This window comes from Lithobates pipiens, unplaced genomic scaffold, assembly GCF_037356315.1.
Source record: "Lithobates pipiens isolate NorthernLeopardFrog02 unplaced genomic scaffold, aLitPip1_a1.2 Scaffold_23, whole genome shotgun sequence".
In the NCBI taxonomy this organism is placed as follows: Eukaryota; Metazoa; Chordata; class Amphibia; order Anura; family Ranidae; genus Lithobates; species Lithobates pipiens.
Genome location: NW_027507785.1, coordinates 301024636 through 301051194, shown reverse-complemented (window position 1 = coordinate 301051194; position 26559 = coordinate 301024636). Strand labels below are relative to the sequence as shown.

Below are 26559 nucleotides of genomic sequence, written 5' to 3'. Positions count from 1 at the left end.
TCAATTTCATCATGGGCCACAACAGCATTATGGTTGCCCTCAAAGGGCTGGTTGTATCTGTAAGACTGTATACATTTATCCAGGGCTTTCTTCTGGTGGGTGTGGTCAAATTGTATTAACAGCGGCGATAAATACCAAGAGTGTGTTATGTGCAAAGGGTTGCGCTATGTAAAAAGTGCAGCATTAAGGGGTGCCCTATGCACAGAGTGCAGAGTTCAGGACTGCACTGTGTACACAGTGTAGGATTGAGGAGGCTGCCTACATCTCACTTCCACCCCTTCTTGGCGCCCACCTCTGCACCACTCTCCCCCCTCCTCCACCTCTGCAAACATCTCTCTCCCTTCCAAAAGCTTACTCACATCTCACCGACCAGACCTGGCTCTAGTACCTCCTGACAGTGTAGGCAGCTCCGCCTCACTCACATGCAGGTAGATCATTGGTTGGCACCCAGTCATAGATGGAGATCCCAATGCAGCTTACCACGTGATGCCCCATCCCACATTGCACCTGAATCTCCCTTGTCCCAGTGAGTGCAGGGCAGGCAGGTATCTGTGAGAGCCTCAGAGAGGAAAACTGTCCTTGTAAACCCAGAAGCAGAGGGCCAGAGCCGGAGGTAGTGGAACAGATAAAAAGCCAAGGATGTGAGGGCCACATGAAATGGCCTGCGGGCCTCATCTTTGACACATGTGCAGTAGACCGGAGGTCGCATTACAAGCAAAACCTTGCAGGATCTTGTCTTTTCGTTGCGAGGCTTGGGTACCATTTATCTAAGAATATAGAGTCTATGTCAAATGGATCCGATCGGTCAATCCCTTGATTCATTTAAGAACCATTTGTGGGACTAGAGACCTGGAGCTCAGAGAGTTCAAACAAAGTCTTATCCCTCAGTCAACTAGTCTGAGTGTTGATTTAGATAATTAGCTCATGCTAATTAGGTTAGGTTTTAGTCACCTGGCTGTATATATTTTGTGTGAGATCTCAAATAAAAGGTCATTCCTGATGTCCTCCAAGACTGGTGTCGTCTAGTTCTTGGGGGTTGCTATAGCCAGATCCATTGGACTTGTGTTCCAGGACTTAGGAAGCGATATATAGACGGAAACACTCAATCCGAGTGTGGGATTGGTTCCATCACAGGTACCATTTATCTAAGCATATAGAGCCTGTGTCAAATGGATCCGATCGGTCAATCCCTTGATTCATTTAAGAACTATTTGTGGGACTAGAGACCTGGAGCTCAGAGAGTTCAAACAAACGTGCCCATCCACCTTGCAGACACTGGTAAAAAAAAACGGATGTACTTCCTGTATGGGAGGGGTTATATAGAGGATCACTTCCTGTCTAAGACTTTGTCTATAACCCAGTAGGTAATGAACAGTAGCCTAACTTTGTGTCCAATGATGTATGAAAAAGAAAATATGTTTATTATTTTTATAGGAAAAAAAACAAATCACTTTAAAACAAAATTTTGCTTCATTTTTGATCCTGTGTCATAAGTCAGGCATCTCTATATTTTAGGCACCTTCCAAGAACTACTGATCTTTGAACATCGCCAGGGCATAGAGATCATATGGTTTATCATAATATGGGAGTAATACAGATATCATAGAGACACAATGGATTAAACTTGTCTTCTTTTATTGACAGTTTAAAATGAGCAATTAAATAAACACATTCATAACATGCTAACGATCACATGTAGCCATTCATTGCATTTGTGCAGTAAAAACTGTAGGAACAAGACACAGAGAATGCAATTTATTATTACAACAATACCCCGGGTGTTTTCACCAAATTCTGACCAAGAAAAGTCCAGTTTGGACACTCCTCTCACATCAGTGCAGTAGTGGTATTTTTTTACATCATCAAAATGATCTTTTTTATTCTTCCAGAAATATTTACACACCTAACAGAACTGGAGAAACACCAGTAACTAAGACAATCTGTGTTGAAGGTAAAGGTAAAACTTATAGGACCAGCACCAACTTCCTGAAAAACTGGAAGCAATAAATTAGGACAGTTAATCAACTTTGCAAATCATTTTCATTATCCGTTCTTATTATGCTTGTACTAGAACTTGAAGGATGTTGAAAGTATGATTTTTATTTTTATTTTGCAAAAAGGGAACTGCAAACACAGTCTACTATTCTCAAAGTGTAAAATGGGAAGAATTGCCTTAATCGCTATATTCATTATCAAACAGTTCACCCTTTCATTTTTTTAGTGATGTATGAAAGCATGAAATTAGAATCATTTTGGCTGGCATGGACAACCCAGCCTTAAAACTATACTTCAGGCACACATCTAAATAAACATAGTTGTTTTACCTACCAAATTACTTGCATTGTTGCAATTTCCATTAGCCTTAACACACAGCATAGCTAGGAGGTTGGCACCACGTATGCTACAAGTGGTGTCATCTCTCCACCCTCTCTGACTGCTGATTGGATAGTTAGGAAGCAGCAGTATATATGCATGCCCAGTCTCTTTACTCCCATCAGAAAGTCCCTGGTCAGTGCATTTCCATGCAGCACACCTGATTGGCTCCCAGTGCTGTCCCTCCCTTAACCAGTCTGCATGTTGCTGCATAGGGATTGTAAGAGGCTGAGACAAAGTACTTAGGCCCTTTTCACACAGATGTCCCGATCGGGTCCACCGATCGGAACCTCCATTCTTCTCTATGGAGGGTGTAAACAGACGTGTTTGTTTACAATTGCCAACATCCAAACCGATCCGACGAAAAGAGACAGACGGGGATCCGTTCCCCTTCCCTCCAGCGGATCAGATGGCATGCAGGTGCTAATGGACAGGCAGTCCATAGAGGAGAGAGGTCTGTGTCCTCTCTGCATGAGCAGAGTCCCCACTGAGCAAGCGAATCACAGCCACAGTGAAAGGGGCCTTAAACTATCTGCATTACAAAAATACACTAAATTATCTATTAATGAAGAAATAGCTGCATTTATGTGTATATTTTATATCTGACTGTGGTTCAGCTTCAAAGTAAGCCTGTGCTAATGCTACTAGTAAATGACACTTGGATAGAACAGATTTCCCCAAAACCCTCTAAACGCAGAGGGCTATATCAGTACCTCGCACAACAGTACCCTAGAAGAGCCTCAGGCATATCTTATGCTTCCATACCGACCCATTAGTGAGAGGGGCAGCCTTGCTTACTTACAATGGTGAGGTCAACCACTGAATTCCTAGATGAAGTTGCTATTTACATAATTGAGGTTTCAGTTTTCAGGGCCCCTATGGTGCTCTGAAAGTAAATTGAAGGCAGCTGCACAGAAGTATCTACTATTCAATCTACGTGTAGGTCAGAATGAAAAGTAGTTTGGCATATAGGTGGCAATAATCATTTGAGCGAAGTGATCCATGCATGCATGTGTTTCAGCTAGCGTCTCCAGAATGAACATTTGGGAAGGCATATGCGGACATCTGCCAGCAGCTATCCAATCACTAATTCTCCCGATACTGGTGCTTGCAAGTTTCCAATAAAAAGGAGATCCTCACAGACATCGGTCAGATTAGGAGACCATCACCATTTACAGTGCATTGAAAAAGTATTCATACCCCTTGAAATCTTCCACATTTTGTCATGTTACAACCAAAAATGTAAATGTATTTTATTTGGATTTTATGTGATAGACCAACACAACATGGCACAGAATTGTGAAGTGGAAGGAAAATTATTTCCAATTTTTTTTTTTACAAATAAATATCTGAAAAGTGTGGTGTGCATTTGTATTCAGCCAATACTTTGTAGAACCACCTTTCGCTGGAATTACAGCTGCAAATCTTTTTGGGGATGTCTCTACCAGCTTTGCACATCTACAGAATTAAATTTTTGCACATTCTTCTTTGCAAAATAGCTCAAGCTCTATCAGATTGTATGGAAAGCGTCTGTGAACAGCAATTTTCAAGTCTTGCCACAGATTTTCAATTGGATTTTGACTGGGCTATTCTAGTACATGAATATGCTTTGATCTAAACAAGGGATATGCATTTAGCGGACCTCCAGCTGTTGCAAAACTACAAGTCCCATGATGCCTCTGGGTGTCATGCTTGTGGTTGTCTTGCTATGCCTCATGGGACTTGTAATTCTGCAAGAGCTGGAGGTCTGCTAATTACATATCCCTGATCTAAACCATTTCATTGTAGCTCTGTATGCTTAGGGTTGTTGTCCTGCTGGAAGGTGAACCTCCGCCCCAGTCTCAAGCCCTTGTACACACGGTCGGAGATTCCGACAACCAAATCCGTCGGATTTTGTCCAAAACTGTTGCATACACGCGGTCGGACAAAGTTGTCGGAAAATCCGACGTGATTACGTTATTTCGTTACGACGGGACTACGTTCACGCTAGTAGCCAATAGCTTTGGTGTAGGAATTTGATCTGAGCATGCGTGGCACTTTGTCCGATCGGAATTCTCTACACATGATCGGAGTATGTCCGATCGGAGCATTTTGTCGGAAAAGTTTACCATCAAGTTGGAAAACTTGGTCCGTCGGATTCTCCGATGGAAACAGTCCGATGGAGACTACACACAGTCGGAATATCCGACAAAACAGTCCGATTGGACACATTCTGTCGGAATCTCCAACCATGTGTACAAGGGCTAACAGGTTTTCTTCTAAGATTGCCCTGTATTTGGCACCATCCATCTTCCCATCAACGCTGACCAGCTTCCCTGTCCATGCTGAAGAAAAGCATAACACAACATGATGCTGCCACCACGTTTCACGATAGGGATGGTTTGTTCAAGGTGATGTGCAGTGTTAGTTTTCCTGCCATACACAGCGTTTTTCTTTTAGGCCAAAAGTTCAATTTTGGTCTCATCTGACCAGAGCACCTTCTTCCACATGTTTGCTGTGTCCCCCACATGGCTTCTTGCAAACTGAAAATGGGACTTCTTATGGCTTTATTCTTGCCCCTCTTCCATAAAGGCCAGATCTGTGGAGTGCACAGTTGTCCTGTGGACAGATTCTCCCACCTGAGCTGTGGATCTCTGCAGCTCCTCCAGAGTTACAATGGACCTCTTGGCTGCTTCACTGATTAATGCTCTCCTTGCCCGGCCTGTCAGTTCAGGTGGATGGCCATGTCTTGGTAGGTTTGCAGTTGTGTCATACGCTTTCCATTTTCGGAGGATGGATTGAGCAGTGCTCCATGAGATGTTCAAAGCTTGGGATATTGTTTTATAATCTAACCCTGCTTTAAACTTCTCCACAACTTTATCCCTGACCTGTATGGTGTGTTCCTTGGCCTTCAGGATGCGGTTTGTTCACTAAGGTTCTCTAGCAATCCTCTGAGGGCTTCACAGAACAACTGTATTTATACTGAGATTAAATTACACACAGGTGGACTCCATTTACTAATTAGGCGACGTTTGAAGGCAATTGATTCCACTAGCTTTTAATTAGGGGTATCAGAGTAAAGGGGGCTGAATACAAATGCACTCTGCACTTTTCAGACATTTATTTGTAAAAAATGTTGAAAACCATTTATAATTTTCCTTCCACTTCACAATTATGGGCCACTTTGTGTTGGTCTATCACATAAAATCCCAATAAAATACATTCAAGTTTCTGGTTGTAACATGACAAATTGTGGAAAATTTCATGGGGTATGAATACTTTTTCAGGGCACTGAAAAGAGTAAAATAAATCCAGGTCCAGGTGGGGTATAATGGCCCACAGGATTTGGTGAACTGTAGCATTTCCCTACAAATGGTAATGCAGTCCTCCATTTTCCACCCTTACCATTTCATAGATGAGTAAGATGTTTTGGCTATGAAAATTCTTTCAATATTTGTATAGCTATGCAGTTTTGAATATACATACATACATACATAAATTGATCTTGAAAATAAAATATTATTTGAACAGTTGAGGATTTCACTGTTCAAATCATTATATATGAAACATAACGTAAATTTCCTAGAGATTCCAAATCTTGTGTGTTTAAATGTAGGTTCTGAAAGGATTTTTGTACTCACCGTAAAATCTTTTTTGGAGTCCTTTGAGGGACACAGGGAGTTTTGGGAACCATTGCTGGTTACTGTCATCTCCTTCATCATTACCCACAGGTACCACTCATTCTTAATCCAGACACATGATTGCTTACTGAGCGCACAATTCAGTTATCAGAAAGTAGCACCAGGGATTTCTTTGAGCTTCTCACTCACGCAACAGTGTTTTTTTTTTCTTTCATTCTAGCACACAAGTTTCCCATAATGGGAATGCCATAAGAAGGCACTACGGCAAACACTGAGGCAAGCACCATGGAGAAAACGTAGAAACCAGTGGCAAGACTGAACAGTGAGCACTGGAAGGATGGTGATCTGTAGGCATGTGTCCTAGCTGCCCATAAAGTTCAGAGATTCCCTCTGGGGAGAGAAAAGAATAGAGTGGATAAATACCACACAAATCTTTGGACAAACTGGTCCCAAAAGGTAGACATTTTATATGAGAGAGAGAGAGAACAGTAACCAGGCTGTGATAAAGCTTCTGACACCAAACTGACACAAGAGCTGGAACAATGACTATTTTAGGAACCCCAAAAGGGGCCGAGGTAGGTCTGTTAATTTGTGTGGTGAGGTAGAAGGTGAGGAGCTGAAGATAATATTGATATAATAAATTGTGCACCTAATTGCCTAAAGGATAAACTACCCAGGAGTCCACAAGGATCAACAAAAGCATCACTACACTAGGACTCTAGGGACACACCTTCATGCTCATGAAGGCTTCTCTGTGGGTTTATCAGGCTTTTAACCCCAGACTTTACAAGTGGACTGAAGTTGAGATGCCTAGGCATACCTACTCCAGGAGTAGAGGAGAGAAAAGGAGGAGATTATCTGACCTGCCCCTAATCTTCTAAAGCTTAGGTAGATGAGTGCTCTCATCTCCAGTAAAATCCTTGAAGATAATGTCCAAGGCTGGTTTGAAAGATGTAGCCCCTCGAAAACCAAGCAGATCAGGCAACCTTTGGATTCAGTGTCCAAATTTCAGCTTTAATCAGTTTGCTCTGTGCATGTGTATTGACATAATACTCATACAGGAGACAAGCCCTGTTGCTTCCAGCAGGCCATCACATTTGAAGCATTAGGATCCTGACATCTGCTCCACACGCTCTATTAAAAAGGGATCCACTGCTGCAGAAGGAGAGCTTCTTTTTGAGGCATCTTGACAGATTCATCATGATTTGACAAATTAAAGTGACTGTAAAGAATTAGGGGTTTTTCAACCTTAAATGAATTTTCTGCATGAAGGTAAAAAAAATAAATAAAAAAAAATACTTATCTGAGCCCAATCTCAGTCCAAAGCTGTGCTCGGGAGCAGTAGTTCTGCTCTCTCTCTCTTCACAGGACATGGAAGCAACAAGGGAGTGATTAGCTCCTGCTGATGTCAATCAGATCCTATCTGGGGGGAGTGGGGGCCAGGGCCTAGCCACTCTGTGTGTGTGTCAATAGATGCACACAGCCCAGCTTGGGATTGAGCCCGCACGTCTGTCCCCATAGCAAGCTCTTTGATATGGGGGCAGATGAAGAACAGGAGGAGCAGACAGTGCCAGCGAGAAACCTTAGAAGAGGAGGTTTGGGGCCGCTCTATGCAAAACCTTTGCACAGAGAGGGTAGGTATTATATGTTTGTTATAAATAAAAAAAAAAACACTTTACAATCAATCACTCTGTTACTGACAGAATAGGGGAAAGGAAAAGCCCTGATAAGGCGAGTTATGGATGAACCACAGTGGATGTAGACCACTGGGACAAAATCCATTCCAAATCGGAATGAATCTTGTAAATGTTTGGAGGAGTCACGGGCATGTTGGGGTGTTTCCAAACCCCATATAAAATAGCTTGAAGAGCAGGTGCAATGGAAAGGTCTTTGCAGCTGCAGGAGCTCTGAAAGACCCAAGACTGAAGACATTAGGGTGATCCACCAGATGCAGGGTAGAATGCAATGCATCAATATACGCAGAAAAGGTCTTTTTAATTCTGGAGTAAATGCAGAAGACTGACGCATCAAAGATAATCATGTAGTGACTGGGGTGACTCAAAATCAGAAAAAGTCACTGCAACCAACGTCTCCAAGAACATGAGTAGATCATCTATAGAACCTGAGAGGGAAGGTGCAGGAGTAGGCTTAGAGCCTCTGGGATTAAAACCCAAAAACTGGGTGACAAGAACTTTGACTACAAATTCTCTCTTGTCTGCAGAAGAGACCCCCAGTGACAAGGCAGGGGACTTGCTCTCACCTGGTGAAGCTAAAAGAGGACTACAATGATAATGTAGACTTTATAATCATAGAGTAACAGAGTTTCAGATGTCAGTACATTTGGAGGGCACAGAACAAACATATGCAGGATGAGCTGGGTTCCCCCATTGCAGCTGGAATGTTCCCTCAAGGCAAGATCTCAGGTACTCACGAAACACAAGGGCCATATGGCCACATGGATCTTTGCAATCCTGAAGCAGCAGCTGGGAAATGCTTTCTTGAGTAGCGAAAAAGAGGGTGTTTGTGCAAAACTGCACCCAGCAGAACACGAAGCTCAGTCCCTGCAACATAACCCCTTCTGAGGTTGGTAACCATGAAACACAGAGATTTTACAAGGCGCCCACCATTCCAAAAGTGGGTTAACTCCCAGTACTCAGCCTGATCAACCTACTCACAGAGCAAGTCTACACAGAGAGGGCAAGTGCAGAGACAATGCCAATGGCTCTGGACCCGATACAAACTTGTCACCAGAGTGGGGTTTGGAAGGCGCTTTTCATGGAACCCAGTTTCCAAAGGTCACATCCAGACTCAACCCACAACATCCCATTCTGCACGGTGTGGTCATAGCACTTTAATAGGGCAGGCTAAGAGCAGGCCATGGCGGCAACTGCAACTGTATAGACGATTTATAGCAGTGATGTAGAGAAGAATCTTCATTGAAGAGAAAAATAGAAAAAAAATAAGTTGGTTAGACTTTTCCAGCAGAGGTGAAGAACAGATTCCATCCTCCAAGTACACCAACAAAAAAACTGAGGCATGCTGGTTGTAGCAGGGGCAATTTGTTTTGCTAGCCATTGTCCAATCCTCCTGTGTGAGGAAGTATGACTCAAAAAAAGTAAAAGACTTCCGGTGTCCTTCAATGAACAAAAAAGAAATACATGATAATGCATTGCTGTACTGAAAGGACTTGTTACATACCTGTAATTTTAACCATGCTCATTTTTTTTTAGGCTGTAATTCCATTGCAAACATTAGCTGTTATTATAAAATGCTTCAGATCCTTCAAGCAAGGGGTTTCGCTGATCATATGGTCCAAAATAGGAACTATTTTTGCTTCGAGTCACTAGGCTCAAACATGAACTAGAATGTTGTTATTGGAAAAAGAGAAGAATTGTCTATTGGTTATTAAGGGGGCAACACTTAAAGTGACCTAATCATGGTAAAAAATATTCTATACATAAGATCTTTGCCATAGAAGAGCATTTTTCCTCCCTTCTCTGCCCGTTCCCATCTACCTCCTCTTTCCAGTGCTTCAGCCTGTAAGACATTCAACATTTCCAGGTGCATCAGGTGCCTGTGTTCCCCATTGCATGCCATGGTTCTATCCTTTGACCCGTATATCACATGCATGTGTCCCAAAACGACATATGGGTTGAAGCATGGTGTGGTTTAAAAAAAAAAAAAAAAAGCATTGCATACATCCAGAAGCACTAAATGAAAAATAGTCTTGAAGGCTTCAGTGCTGAAATGGAGGGGAGGAAGGAGATACACGACCTAGTTACATCACTAACCTAGTCCCAAAATACCAACCAAGCCGCTCTCTTTTCGGTCATCCCAAGACCTCCTGCTCTCTAGCTCCCTTGTCACCTCCTCCCATGCTCGATTCCAGGATTTCTCCAGAGCTTCTCCCATCCTTTGGAACTCCCTACCCCAACCTGTCCGACAATCTATCCATCTTTAGGCGATCCCTGAAAACCCTTCTCTTCAAAGAAGCCTATCCTGCTTCTAAGTAACACTGTTTTTACTTCATTCATCAGCTCATCCCTCCACAGCTATTACCTTTTGTATCAATTGATCCTTCCTTTTTAGATTGTAAGCTTTAACGAGTAGGGCCCTCTGATTCCTCTTGTACCAAATTGTAATGTACCTGTAATGTCTGCCCTCATGTTGTAAAGTGCTGCACAAACTGTTGGCGTTATAAAAAACCTGTATAATAATAATGACGCCAGAGGAGGGTCCTGTCTTCTAGGCTATGTTTTAACTATTTTTTTTAACATGTTAGGGTCGCATTATATTCTTGACAGACACCAGAGAAATGAGGGCCAGTGTTTATTTAAAAATATAGAATCTTGTTCCAATCTCTAATGTTACTATTACCAAAGTGTTTGCATTACTAGCATTAGTGGAAGTATGTACATTTGTGTCAGCTACATTTGACTCTGCCCTAAACTCTTGCATACCACTGCAATTTCCGCAGCCAATGCAGTTTGTTCGTCTGTTGTTACCACATACATGGGGATTCCTTGACTCTCTAAGAATTTTGAAATTTAAGATATCCCGAGCAGGCTTTAAAGGGGTTGTAAAGGTAAAAGTGCTTCTCACCATGCGAGGGAGCTCGAATGAACGTGAGAAGTACTTGAGGGGGGAAGCCAAGACAGCCACCGAGGGACCCCAGAAGACCAGGATGGGGGCCACTCTGTGCAAAACGATCTGCACAGTGGAGGTAAGTATAACATGTTTGTTATTTTAAAAAAAATAAAAACTTCCCTTTACAATGCCTCAAAGGCTAACCTGTAAAGACAAAAATATGAAAAATATGGGCTTTACAACCTGACAAATAACCTAAATAGCAGCTCCTATAATTCTACCCTCACAGTTCCACTTTGAATTGAACATCTCAGTCATTTATAAGCATATCTAGCAACTTTTAAGAGCATGTCTAGGGACAGACACCACCAAAGGCATCAAGTCAGAAAAAGCTCTTTAAGCCTAGGTTCACACTGACAGCGGGAATGAAATCGTGCGAGTTCAGCTGAACTGGCATGTCAGTCCCGACTTCGGGGGGTGGATTCTGAGACATCTGTGCAGGGTTCTGCACTGATGTCTTTCAAAATCACACCCCAAAGTCACCAAAATAGTACAGAAACTACTTTTGGGAATCGGCACGGTGCCGCAACGATTCGGACAGTGCCATTGCCGGCAATAGCCGCCGATTTGGCATAGGATTTGACATGTCAAATCTCATGCCAAATTGCTGCAATGTGAACCAGGGCTAAGCCCAACTGAACTTGCAGTTTAAATCAGCTTAATATATTCTGCAGAGAAGAAAGCTTGCTCTCTGCAGGGGGGCAATGGTCTCTCTTCAGAGGTCTGAAATGCCCCCTGCTCAGAGCTAGATCTCTCCAATCAGCATGGGGTATGAGCTTTGCCGACTGCAGCGCTATAGGTCTGACATAGCAGGGGGGTGTATTGGACCTCTGCAAAGAGGCCACTGCCCCCACACAGAGAGCAAGAGATGTTCTATGCATTTTTGGCAGAGGACAGGCTTTTCTACTAAGGCTGTGGCTGCTTTCTAAATTAAACAAACTTTAGAACTTTGCACTTCTTTTGTTTTGATAAACCTGAAATGCATTATCTAATTTACAGAAGTATGGCTAAAGCTTTTTTGGCTATACTTCTCCAGTGAGTCACAGGACTGCGGTTAGCTTTGCAGTCCTGTGACCCATTTTTAACCGACAGCAGGCTAAAGCCAGCTGTCAGCTGACATCCCAGAGCCAGTCAAGGCTCTGAAAACATCCCAACCTTATGGTTGGTATCCGTCCAGAACCCTGGACCGGCAGCTAGCTCAGCCAATCAGTAAGCCACTGAAAATCTGAGCCAGCTGCTCCCGCCGCCTCCACAGCCCATTGCTCTAGTGAGTGCTGGAGGGGCGGGGCAGGGCAGAGAGCGAGTGACTGTCACCAGCTCTCTGCAGGCTGAAGACCGAGAGCAGAGCGATCAATGGTGTTTGATCGATTAATTCTCAATCTTAAGCCGAGTATACATGGGCCGAATGTTGGAAGACATTTGCAGGTTCAAGAAAAAAGTCAGACAGACATTCAGCCCATGTGCATGTCGGTCTGGCCAGCTTCTGTCGAACGAACATGCTGGAAAACCAACAGCTGACCGACTCTAGATCAGCGCTCACTGCCAATGGCAGAGAGCGCTGATCATAGTGTTCTGGCAGGGAGGGGGAGGCCGCCCCCATCAGAACACAACCGCTCTGTGGGGGGGATCGCTGTCGGATGGTTAGTACAGTGGCTTTGACCGGAGCAGAGTTGTATGGAAAAAAATTAATTAATTAATACCCCTTTCACACTGAGGCAGTTTTCAGGCAATTTATCGCTAAAAATAGCACCTGTAAAGTGCCTGAAAACTGCTTCCCATTCATTGCAATGGGTGGTTTCACACACAGGCGGTGCGCTTGCAGGATGTTAGAAAAAGTCCTGCAAGCAACACCTTCAGGGCGGTTTGGGAGAGCTGTATGCAGCGCTCGCAAAATGCCCCTGCTCACTGCAATAAATAGGCAGCGCTTCGGAAGTGCCACAAAACTGTAGTTTTTAACCCCTGGGGTTAAAAGCTCCCCGTTAGCGGCCGAAAAGCAAACAGTGGTAAAGTGCTGCTAAAATGAGCGGTTCTTTACCACACACGGGTGGCCCCAGTGTGAAAGGGGTTTAAGTGTGTACCAGGCTTTAGAGGCGGCAGGGGACAGATGCAGATGGGATCAGTTCTGCAGCCATATAGGTAAGTATGATTTTTTTTTATTTTTTTTTGTCGACTCCCATCTTTTAAGCTATTTAATTGGACTTTAAACTAGTTTCGCTTTGCTACCACAGACTGACCTTAGTACTAAATCATCCCATCCACCATCCCTCCGTCCAACGAGAATGCCTCAGTGGACAAAAGGGTAGTCTCACTGGATTGGGAAATGGCAGAGGATGGGTCTTAGCCTCAACCCTTGTACACACGGTCGGAGAATCTGTCGGAATGAGTCTTATCCGACTGTGTGTGGTATGCATCGGACTGATTCCGCCCAAATCTCCGTCCGAATCTCCGTCCGACCCAATTTTCCAACATGTTGGAAATATTTCCCAACCAACTGGGCCGGACAGACCTAATCCGATCATGTGTAGAGCATTTTGATCAGACCAAGTGCCACGCATGCTCAGATCAAATTCCTACATCAAAGCTATTGGCTACTAGCCTGAATGTAGTCCCATCGTAACGAAATTACGTCAGCACGTTCTGAAAGATGGGATTTTTCGCCAACTTGGCCCGACCGTGTGTATGCAACAGTTTCGGACACAATCGGTCGGACTAAATCCGACGGGCAAAATCCGACGGATTTGGTTGGCAAAATCTCCGACCGTGTGTACAGGGGCTTAAAGTTAAGCCCTAGTACCTAAATATAAATCGTTTTACCAGACATTTTTGGTCAGGAAATAATTTCCTACCATTCCTTCAGTTCTTTTCTCTGCATTAGGAATGTGATTGGAAACTCAGCAATGGGCACAAAAAACCTAACCGCACAATAAATGGCATAACAGGTGCATATTTAGGCTTCCCATAATAACCAATTTCCATCCGTCAAATGTCTGCTACAGCCTAGGAAACATTTTATTTGATATAGTGGAGAAAAGCCATCTTTCTTTCCTTCAGGTTCATCAATTTAAAAAGATCAAACGATGGGAAGAAGTTATCTTACATCTCAAGGGCACAGAAGAATGCAGTTGGGATGGTGTACGCCACAGAAATAGTGAATGATTCTCAAAATCACATGTAGGCACACATACCATCGACTCCTTCATGCAGAAACTTGGCCTCAACAACAGAATGTACTGCACATATACATGCCTGCGCAAGCCCAATTACAGGCAGGTGTCTTAGCAAAAGCAATGGGCTGGTAGGTAGTTGGTTCCCAGGACCACCAAGACCTTTTGCATTTCAATCCCAACTTGGAAGAAGGGTCAATGCATTGCAAGTGCATTAAATGTTCAGTTCCATTCAACAACTGATGACCAATTCACACAGCAATTTTCCACTGTGATAGTTTAAAGCACCTTCGTCAATCCTTACAAATTCTAATGTTCACCAAGTTGTCGCATTACTTGCGATCATCTTGATGTTTTGAAACCTGAGGCCAGGCCATGGACAAAAAAAACATTTACATATTACTCAAGTTTTTTACGTTAATCAGTAGGAAACGAATGTACGGGCAAGCATGCTGGAGAGCTAGACTGCTGTTCTTTTGAAGAGCACAGCTATCTGGGACTCCAGCAGTCCAACACACCCACTGCACACTACTCTGCTGTAATCAACAATGCTGCCCAGGGAGCATGAGCTTTATTCATCAATGTACCGACAGTGTTTTAGACCGATGGTGACCCAAACTTTGCCAGTGGTCTGGGTCTCCAGTGTGCTGCTAGCACAAAGTAACTTCTTACATTTTAAATCAAGAACATAAAAAATGTAAAATAAATTATTTTCTGTACTTGCTATGTACTCCGACTGCAAGACAAGTAAAATAACTAGTCTTTAAAAACAGTAAATTACCTTAAAAACAAGCCCTTAATGACCCCTGTAGGGCCATGCACTTTGGAGAAATTCATCCCCAAAGATGACAACAGAGACTCAGAAGTCAGCTATGTTTCTGAACAGCTTACAGCTGCTGTTTGTTTACACTGGACGGATGACAGGCTGCCAAGTCTGCTAGCGGAGGCTAAGCTGCAATTTATAGCACTTCTGTTGTGAAATTGGAGGATGAATTGCTCCGAAATGCCTGCAGCCATAGAGGTTAACAAGTGCTTGTTTTAAAAGGATCTTTATTCCTGGTTGTTAATGTAAATATTTAAATGTCCACAGATTTGCTTTAAAAAGAACCAGTCACAACTGGGCTTTTGCAAAAATCTGTATATTTTCAGATAAACTATTATAATTATACATGCTTAATGGCCATTTATATTCACCCCCTTACTTAGCATTACTTGCTTTGCCAGAGCCTGATTTCTCAGCTTAACGTGGTACTAAAGTCTCATTTTCTTTTTAGTTAAAAATAACAAACATGTTAGTTATACTTACCTGCCCTGTTTAGTAGTTTTGCACAGGGCAGCCAGGATCCTCCTCTTCTCGGGTCCCTCTTCGGTGCTTCTGGCCTCTTCCCCCCATTGAGTGCCCCCACATCAAGCAGCTTGCTATGGGGGCACCCAAGCCAAGCCACAGCTCCCTCTGTTCATTCAGAAACTGAGCCGTGGCCTGCCCTCTTCCTCTCCTCATTGGCTGCCTGATATTGACACCAGCAGGAGCCAATGATGCCACACTGCTTTCTCAGCCAATGAGGAGGGGAGTCCCGGGCAGCCAAGACACTCCTGCAACATCACTGGATCTAGATGGACATGACATACAGGTAAGTATTAGGGGGGCTGCTGCACACAGAAGGTTTTTTTTTTTTATCTTAATGCATAGAATTAAGATAAAAAAATTCTGCCTTTACAATCCCTTTAGGCTGGGTTCACACCTATGTGAATTGGATGCGTGTTGTCACCACATCCAATTTGCATGACAGGAGAATGTGACCGCTCTCTATGGAGTCGGTTCATATACTGCCAGGGCGGCTATGGCTGTGCATCTTTGGCTCAGTTTCAGGGCCGAATTCAGGCAAAGATTTGGGCCTGGTTCTTTCCTGAAATGGAGAACAGGGACAGACAGCGTTCCTGTGTGATCTGCGGCCATTTTAGGCTTGAACCGAGCCTTAAGTGGAATCCAACAGCTGCCTGGCCTCACTTGCTGTCTTTCAGCTCCTGAGAGTGCATATCAAATAAAAGTGCCATGGTTAACAGGAATAACAACAACAAGTCTGTAGTGCACTAGTACTGTAGATACTGTGCAGTGCACTAGTCATTTTCCTAATAGCTAGGAAGCGGAGCATGACTCCAATATCCAGTTCAATATATCTGGGCTGATTCACAAAATATGAAGCACAGAACACTGAAAAAAAGTGAGGAAATTCCCAGTAGCAACCAGATTCCCTGCTTCATAGAAAAGATTTTAAAAAGGCAGGTTGCCACAGAAAACAACTCAATCTGTGCTGCAGTTTTTGTAAAAAGAAAAAAGCCCTTTTGTGTCACAGACCGCAAGGGCAGGACCTACCCCGCTGTGTTTCCATCAGTGCTTGTGATCTGGAAACTATGGTAAAAACGCATACTGTACTGTACAATGATTCAAACCACACACTCATGCACTTGTGATGCATTTGATAAATGTACTACAGGGAGTTTAATTGCATGCTGGGACCCTATGGCTATTTACAACTCACATCACTTAACTGCTTAGGAAATGTTCTGAAACTTGTAAAAATGCATAATAAAGCTACACATGATGCTTTCAGAAGCCAAATTTTTAAAGCTGAACTCCAAAAAAAAAAAACAATAAATATACAGCTGAAATGCATATACGTGAATGGATTTTGCTTGCCAAAAGATCTATCATTAGATCATTGCTCTGTTCTCATCTCCTGTTGGCTCACAGTGCTAGACTGGCAACACTATGGAATATACTAAAATCTGAACACTGCCTGTCCACACTAAAGCTGGCCATAGAGGGTTCGAATCTCAGCCGGTTCAAGCAGGGACCAGTTGAGATTCGCAGGCTAACTGTACCCAAGTTGACTGATCGTTCAACTTGGATACAACCAGCATGTTGGATTTTGCATGCGCTTATTGCCAGTGGCTCTTGTCACTATCAATAATCATTGTGTGTTCTCCCGGCAGGAGAACAAAATAGCTTCACAGAAGGGATTCTCCCATCAACATTAAGGCTGGGTTCACATATGTGCGGCCGTGGTTCCCAGCATGGATTGGGTGCGTTCCTGTTCACTGGTTCAGGTGCAAATTAGGCCCAAATTTTGGACTGAATTGGAATTTGGACTGGACTGAATTTGCACCAGAACAGGACCCATATATCCACAGGGCCATAGAATGCGGACCATGGCCGCCCCGGACCTATGTGAACCGGCTCCATCTGTGCAGCAGATAACAGGAAGTCAATATGAAGACAGGTCTAGGTACTTCTACAACCTATACTTCAAAAAAAAATTTTTTTTTGGAAGTGTTTTTTATATGGAGTTCAGCTTTAAATCCCAACCTCCCACTGTAAGAAAAAGAAAACAGTTAAAAACACTCGCCCTAATCACAGACCCATCTAACATTCCAAAACTGTGCACAGGGTGTGAAATATTTACCTAGGGTACAGAAATAATAGAAAATGTTTAATGTAATGCAAAAAAAAAAAAAAAATCACCAAGTAAAAGTGTAAAGAAGATTTCCATGTCATCCAGCTGTGGGGGATTTCAGAATCGATTATGTTACAGTATATTTACTATGAGAATTAATGCTAAAAATAAAGTTTCTGGCCACAAACAATTGCAATTACTCCAATACAGGTCTGGGAAACCACAGAACCTCGGACATCCACAGTCATTGAACTTTTTACAAATGTTTTTCATGAAAAGAACAATTTGTGCTTGCAGGTACATTTCGAACTGTGCTGTCTATCAAGAACTCAAAATGATTCGTCTGGCTTAGGGAGGCGGATGACTCCTGATACATGCCACCAGGGAACCTCCTTGTGCAGATATACTGCCCAGTTAATCTATTGACCTTGCTGGTTATGAACCTGTTACACAGGATAATGCTGATAGATTTCTTTGGGGAATCTTCTTAAAATAAATGACATCAAGGGTGGAGGTGGATGGGGAATTTGATAGCACCGGATCTACAAAGCAGTTATTCTTATGTTACATGAGCATAACTGTGTGTACCAGCTTTACCCTCCTCTCGAAATGATTTGAATCATTTTTGGTGAAGATTTAAAGTGTTACTAAACCCAGGAACCTGCATTCACTATATCTGGTCTCCCACAGTACACAGAACATGGAAATGCAATTATTTTAGTAAATATAAACTGCTGAATACCTTTTTCTCATCAGCAGTACATACTCTTGTGACTTCTATGAGTAGCTTAAGGGAGGAGTTTTCATTCTTCTCTGACTGTCCTATGAGGCTGCAGGACCCCTGACCCTCTGTCTGGACAGTGTGAATTGGCCCTGTGCTGATCACATGCACCCTCCCAAGAAAAATCTAGCAATACACATCAAACTGAGCATGTGCAGCCTATCCCCTGGCTCTATATTATCAAGAAATATATTGGGGACAGTGGAAGGAGGAAAGGATCAGAGAAGACGGGATCAAACAGGCTTTTTACACAATGCGGTGTATTAACCCCTTAGGTTCCACAGTGCGTATAACAAGCATGCTTTACTGCATATACAGACTGATTTTACTGTTGTGGGATTAGTAACACTTTAAAGAAACTACACTCAGTCCAGTCTCCTCCATTCAGATGGAATATATGATATGGTCTTTTATGTTTTTTTTGTGGTAAGTGCCAGGCATTACCTCCCACATCCTGGCTCGGCTGTGGCTGGCCTTTTCAGCTCAGCTTTTACTTAGTTTTCCACGTGTTCCTATGAAGATACCATTGCATGGCTAACGATGCTTTATTTTTGTGCTGAGCAACTTCTACTGGACTCTCCATAGAAATAGAGGAAAAACTCCCTTAAAGATGAATTCCAGGTATGGACATACATGGTTAAATTGGTCCAGCTTGCACCAATGCAACCATGTACTGTATATACAACACACACTAACCTGGCTGATGCCCCTTGAAGCTGGAAGTCACAACATCACCGCTACTCCAGTGATCTTCACTTGCTCTGGGGTCCCAAGCCGAGCGGCTGCCCTGCTGTATTGTGAACACAGGAGGTCAGCCACTTAGCAAAGGCACCATTTTGAGAATGCTTTGCATGCTTTGAATGAATACAAAGCGTTCTCTGAATAGATGAGATTGAGAGGTGGTGTGTTTGTGATTTCCACCTCATTCAATCAGAGAACACTTTGTATTCATTCAGAAAATGGGAAGCATTCTCTGAATGACACCCATGCTAAGCAGCCAACCTTCTGTGTTCAGAATGCAGCAAGGCAACTGCTTGGCGCAGCACCTGGAAGCAAGTGGAGAATACTGGAATAGTGGTGTCTACTTCAATCATTTCCAGTGGCATCAGCCAGGTATGGCATATGCAGAGTTACATTGATCCAAGTTGGACCAATGTAACTATATATAAAAAATCCTTACGGGAATTCCACTTTAAAGTGTACGTCAGGGCAAAATAAAATAAAATGAATACATCTCTGCAATATATGCATGTTCCAATATCCCTTTAAAACACTGCAAATATGGAAAACGTTCTATTGGTCTCCCAGAAATCCCTTGTGCTTGTAACTTCCGGTTGGGGCTGAGAACTACTACTGTAAAATTCCAGCCAGTGTTGTCAGACCTGTCTAATGCACTACAGAACTCTGCTGATCTCCCAACCTCTCTCTGTCCCTCTCCAGATGCTTACATTTTCTCAGTAAAACATGCTGCTGTCTTGACACTCAAAAGCCTGCCCATGGATTGAGCGGAAAGCCGGCCATAGACAGAGCAAAGTTCTTTGCTGCAACCACTGGTGTTAGGCGAGGTTAGGAAAGTTCTTTACCAAAGAACTTGGTTGCAGGAAACCAATTTGCTTGATCACCCCATTGACACAGTGTTGACATGAGAATCCCTCCCACCGAGGCATGGCGTTCCCCTTTGTTGGGGGGGGGGGGGACCCCGCCAGAAGAACACTGAGATTATTGCTACCGGCTATAACAGTCGCTAGCCATATTTGCATGTAAAATTCAGCAGGCTGGTTAAACTGAACTTGATCGATAGATGAACTTGGGTTCATTCAGCCTGCTCATACATGGTTTGAATCCCCGCCGATTCCTGCTGAACCAGCCAAGAGTCGAACGGTCTATGGCCGGCTTAAAGTGGTTGTAAACTCTGAGGAAACAAAAAACAACAACCTGCAAAACAAAGGCATAATGAGCTAGTATGCATCACATACTAGCTCATTGTGAAATACTTGACTTAGATCAAAGCTGTTGCAGCGATCACCGCACACTGATGTGGCCGGTAACATGCCTCCCGGAGTTATTTCCGGGTTCGCTGTGACTGGTGTCACTCCAACCCATGCACGCGAGAGCCACCAGTCACGGCACTGAAGAAACAATGTTGGCACAAGCGGATACAGTGAATATCTCCAAAATGGTGAAAGTTTAGGAGATATCCACGGTGCCTACAGGTAAGCCTTATTATAGCCTTACCTGTAGATAAAAGTGGTAGTACAGGGTTTACAACCACTTTAAGGAAAAAGCTCTTAGGAGATGTAGTTCTGGGTTGTGCCTACTCATTAGGAATTGAGCTCCTAGCAGCTGCCCCTGTAGCAGTTGTACAAGTCTGGTAATGTCACAAGAGGTTAAAAAAAAAAAAAGAAAAGCTGGTTTTCTCAACAGGAGCAAGGTAAAGAATGCAGTAATGCTGGGACATGATCAAGAGGGGGAGAGGGAGGTTTGGGGGTAAATCTGGTTAATGACTGGACATAGCCTTTAATATTACCCAACAAGCTGAGCTCTGTTGAGTGTTGGTAGAGTTTGGATGTTGGGGTACAACACAGCATCCAATACCTACCAAATCATGGCCCCAGCCCACCAAAAACTGAGAATGCCATTAAAACTGACTGGGACTACAAAAACCTGTGCTTTGCAATATTTCCTGCCCACCTGGGATACCAGCATTTTAAAAAATCCATCTATCGTAGACACCAGTAAAAATAAATTTAACTATATAAATATATATTAGAAACATTCACATTTAAGAAAGTTCTGATCGAACACGACAAGCATCTTCTACCATTATTATCAAAATAAATTTTTCATCCTACTTCTACACTAATGCATCTCATGCACAAATTAGGTCTTAACAGACAACAGGCTCAAGCGTCATTGCATTACCATAAATCAGACAATAAAGAAATATATATATAAAAAAAATAAAAAAAAATAAAAAAAAGACACCAGGAACTGGCGTTTCCTTCATTGGCTCCTCCTAACATTCTCTCACCTGAGTCACATATTAATAAAATTACCCCTCCTGGGCCACAGCAATTTATAAAAATACAATTTAAAAAGGTGCAGAGGAGATTAGAGGTGTGCCATCATTGTGTCCAATTTAAAAGTGTCTTTTCATTTGTACAGCACACTAAAATGAGTCAAGGTTTCCAAAGTCAGACAATCGCTACATTCTCAATGCTAACTTTGTGAAGCTAGGATATCAAGAAGCTGATTGGCTGAAGCCCTGACATAGGGAGAGATAAGGGGCTGATAGGAGAACAGGAGAGGAAAGTAGAAGCAATGCCCCAAAAAAAAAAGCTGCAACCTGTCACTGGGGTTGTTTTACTAAAACCAGAGAGTGCAAAAACTGGTGCAGCTGTGCATGGTAGCCAATCAGCTTCTAACTTCAGCTTGTTAAATTAAGCTTTGACAACGAGCCCCCGTTCACATTGGAGCGATATGTCATGCGATTTGACTGGTCAAATCACATGAAAAGTCGCAGCCTATTGCCGGCAATGGCATTGTTCTAATTGGTGCGACACCGATTTTGTGGCGCTGCAACGAATTGCAAAAGTAGTTCTTGCTCTAATAATTTCAGGTGTGACTTCAATAGACAACTGTGTATGAAGCAACACAGGTCTATCAAGTAGCACCTGAAATTGCGCTGACCTTCCTACTTTGAAATCGAGTGAAGTAGCGCAATTTCAAGGTAGCATCAATGTGAACCAGGGCTTAAACCGGGAAGCTGATTGGTTTCTATGCAGAGCTGCACATCATTTTGCTCTCCAGTTTTAGTAAATCAACACCATTATTTCATGTGTGCCAATAAGGCGCAGTCTATGGTACGCTGACATTACAGAACCTTACAGAACCATCCAACACTGAGTGCTGAGGGTCTCATTCCCCTTCATGGGTATTTGCTAGCATATAATCACCCTAACATTGATGCGACAGTCTAATGCTGGCCAATCACAGCTTGACCTTCAGGCAAATCCAGATGAATTGACAGAAATAAAAGCTATAGGGTGACATTGTTGACACTACCAAGCTCCACAAAAAAGTCGTCTGAAGGATCAGAGGAGCCGGTATAAAATTGTCAGGCAAGCAGTGACTGTTATCAGTTCCCGTTTGTGTATTCAGACAGCCACATGTGCTGTGGCTGTCTGAATACAATAGTAGGAAGGGTGCCTTTCCTCCTTTCACACTGGAGTAGACATTTTCCTGGCATCAGTGGAAGTAAACATTACCACATTTGGGGGGGGAAGTCAGTGCCTTCCACAATGATACCATCATCATTGGTATCATTGGGAGGAATAGTGCCCCATTGTTGGTATCAGTAGGAAAATGGTGCCCCATCATTGGTGTCAGTCAGTTGGGAGAGTGGTGTCTTGTATCAGTGGAAGGAATAGTGCTCCTAGGGCCAGATAATCTCAAGCAAAGGGCCGTATCCGGCCCCCGGGGCGCAGTTTGGGGACCACTGTACTAGAACATAGATTTGTTTTAGTGTAAGATCATTTTGGTGCATCAGTGGTGAAAGTACGACCACTAAAGCTTTATTCTTACAGATTAGTTTGAAGATTTGGAGTTAGGGGTTGAGTTGGTAAAAAAAGATTTTGGTTGAACTGCAGCCAAAATGTTTTGTTTTGGAATGGGGCAAAAAATACTTTGATCGAGCATTTTTGCAACCAGCGTTCCCTTTGCAGAGATTTTCCCCAAGGGCTCTTTAGTGTTGACAGCGGTAAAAACAGGTGTCTGATCTGCGTTTTTACCACCCCACTGGCCACTCAGCTGAATACTAACATTACAGCTTGACAGGGCTCTCTACATGCCTTGGCTGTGCCACTTTGCTTTGTGGCCAGAGCATTTTTAACTTGGGCTGAAGAGTTTGACAGGCAGCACCACCTGTTAAGCTCGCCAATTAGAACAATGGCTCACAGTAGTTGCCCAGACACATTATGTCTAAAGAAAGGTAAGCTTACTGCGTCTCTGAAAGAACCCTTATTTCCTGTCCTGGTGACTGCTGTATCCCAGGCAAGGAGTAAGGCAAATTCTCCCCACTGGGAAACACAGACAGCAACAGCAAATGGCAGAGTTTTTAGCACTTCTCTACTCTACTGTAGATATAACAGACTTTCTCAACTGGTGTCTTGGGGAACCCTATGGTCCCTCTAGAGGTTGCCAGGACTTATTTGAAGAGTTAGCAAATTCTATTTAACAATGACGCACTGACACCAATGATCTTTTTAGCTATCTGGGAAATTCTTACCACTGACCACCAATGTAAGAGGAGCATCCTTCCACCCCAGCCACCAATGTAAGGGAACCATTCTTCCGCCACCAACCAATGTAATGAGAGGATTCTTCCCACCAATTACCAATGTGAGGGGAGCATTCTTCCTACAGACCACCGATGTAAGGGGAGCATTCTTCCCACAGACCACCAATGTAAGGGGAGCATTCTTCCCACAGACCACCAATGTAAAGGGGGCAATCTTCCCACAGACCACCAATGTAAGGGCGGTATTCTTCCCACTGACTACCAATGTAAGGGGAACATGTTTCCCACTGACCACCAATGTAAGGGGAGCATTCTTCCCACTGACTACCAATGTAAGGGGAACATGTTTCCCACTGATCACCAATGTAAGGGGAGCATTCTTCCCACTGACCACCAATGTAAGGGGAGTATTCTTCACACTGACCACCAATGTAAAGGGAGCATTCTTAACCACTGACCAGCAATGTAAGAGGAGCATCCTTCTACCCCAACCGCCAATGTAAGGTGAACTGTAGATATAGTAATTATTGGTGGGGGTTCCCCAAGACCTGAAATGTATCTCAGGGGTTCCTCCGTGTTAAAAAGGTTCAGAAAGGCTGCTCTATAAAACAGTTCCACATACATGCCATCTATGAATATAAGGTCAAATCAGAATTTATTGGCACCGAAGGTTACCAATATGTCTGCACTTAAAACAAGTATTCAGATTTTGAGCAGACAAATGAATTTGGAGGAATACTGTATACTGCACCTTCTAGTAGTGGATACCTCGTTGGATTGTACTGAATACAGGTGACAAAAATAATACTATGGGCAAAACGTCTACTTTCCTTCCAGTGTTTATATAGCATCCCCAGCAGAAGGGAGTTGCAGGAGAGATACAAACTCACAAGACATGGCAGTTGGGTCATACCAGTGCAGGAATGTGTCCCTTGCAGCCCAACACACAGCTTCCAATTTACATGTTATTTACAGTGGCAGGATTGAACGAAAATAGCTCATTACATTTATATAGATCATACAAATTAAAATGATCATCTTTCCCTAAAAAAAACAAAAAAAACAAAAAAAAAAAAAAAAAACAAATAGGACACTTAAAATCACAGCCAAGAAAATGCCCTCTAATGTCATGAATCTAACAAAAGGAATGATTTATACAGAAAAAAAGTAAAGTAAAAGTGTGACTTCAACTTTATAATGGCAGTGCCGATAAATAATTATACATTCCGCGTCTCCACATCAATCTTTTCCTCCGATTGGCCCACTTCTGATTCGGTAATTGCAACGCTTTGTCTCAACGTAATTTCAGGTCCCCCGCCATAGATGGACTGAAGGAAGTTCCAGGTTTCTTCCGAGATCTGTCCAGAATCTGCTCCTGATGGGCATGTTTAGAAATCGAGTTTAGTTGTATCTAAAATAGGCACTATTAAGCATTGGATAGACTGAAGAAGGTTTAGAATCTCAGGAATCTGTTGCTTATGTCTGCTAAGGGCGGTCACTCCTCACTTCCTGTCCTGGTGGCCATGCAGGAAGTAAATGTGAAAATCTCACCAGTGGAAAGTTCTAAATCTTCCTTCTATCCAAAACTAATTAAAAATAAATAAAAAAAGTCTAGAAATATTTTAGTTTTTTTATTCCAGAGGAAAAAAAAAAACCTGCAATTCACACAACAGTGATCCGTAACAATGCACATGAGGTATGCTCCATTAGCGTTGCTCACGCATGTAAATGGACTACTTTCTTTACTATACTGTATGGGATTACAGATATATCCTAGAGATATTTTGGATTGCTATGATTTCAGATTTTTGTGTACTTTGTGTGCTACAATAATGTACCTGCATTTTTTGCATTTATGAAAATGTAAATAAATATTAAATATATGGGCTACAAATGCACCAAAAATCGGACCTATATAATTTTTGGTAACGTAGCACACCCCACAGTGATGTAGTACATTATCATGTATTATGGTGCAATGCAAGAGGGTTTTCTTGAAAATGAATAGCACTACAATGCGCTAGCATGTGAATTATGCATTTTCATTAACCCAATGCAATGGTGTAAGATCTGCCCTGAGATCCAATAGTTATAACCTTTGACAGTCCAAGAGCTAAGGCATCTGGCAGAATCCTCACAGCTGACCCTCCCAGATGTTTTGGATGCCTGCGCCCTACACCGCACACTGTGCTTCAATCCACTGGCTGCAAGGTCAGTGCAATGCCCTTTAGGGGCCAGCAGATGGAGTCACAGCATGTGGTGCGGGACAAGGAGAACGACACACCTGGAAGTGTCAGATGTGAAGATTCAGCTGGTGACAACAGCTCTGGAAAAAAAATATGAGTATTAATGTTATTCTTTAGCAGTTTTGATTTATTTTATGATTTAAAGCAGATCTCAAGCCTATTTTATAACTACGGCCCTCGGCGTTGCCGATTCCGATGGCATTAAGGTTTGCAAAGTTTTTTTAGGCAGATTACCTTTAAAGGGGCATAAATATGTCCATTTTCGCTGTACCTCGCAGCTGCTGCCGTTGACTCCTGGGATATATTGGTATTATCAAACCAAGGAATCAATGGGCATCCTTGATTGACAGGTTGCAATAACGGGATAGGAACTTACTCTGACACCCCCTCAGTTATGGCAACCTGCAATACACTGAGTGCGCCACGCTTTGTTCACAATCTGGAGGTGCATGCTAGGTACCCAGCAATACCATTTCCCTGAAGAAACTCCAAGAGGGCTTCAGATGCCCACACTAAGGATGAACGCTTACTGGACGCTGAGGGCACAGTGGGTACAAAAAAAAACATAAGACAGCAAACGTTTTCATTTTCAGCATATGATGATTTAGATCGTATAAGCTGCGAATATAACGGGGGTTATTTAAAAAAAAAAAAAAAAAAAAAAGACCAGAGCTCTGATTTAAGGAGGGTAAAAGTGCTGGCTGCACACAGTGATTTACCAACTCCCCATTTTTTTAAACGTACAAAACTACAAAATTCCAGGCAGCCATCAGTCCTTCAGATTTAGGTGCATGTCTCAGGCAGTCATTCTTCATCAATGTTTAGAATTTTTCTCCATGATCCACCCACTTCCAGGTCTGATATTAAAGAGGAAGTAAATGTAAAAAAGAAAAAGAAATGCAAACAGGCAGGTTTCTTGTTGCAGAAGAGACATGCAAGTACAGCGAGGAAAAAAAGTATTTGATCCCCTGCTG

General features: G+C 42.9%; 1 protein-coding gene across 1 annotated transcript in view; it reads right to left on the bottom strand.

Moving 5' to 3' along the window:
• Positions 1 to 1614: 1614 nt before the first annotated feature.
• Positions 1615 to 26559, bottom strand: part of USP33 (ubiquitin specific peptidase 33) — a 141204-nt gene continuing 116259 nt past the window's right edge. The window contains exon 24 of the mRNA XM_077450421.1: positions 1615 to 24714. Coding sequence (XP_077306547.1) covers positions 24557 to 24714 — 158 coding nt within the window. The 3' untranslated portion in view covers positions 1615 to 24556. The remainder of the gene's footprint in view (positions 24715 to 26559) is intronic.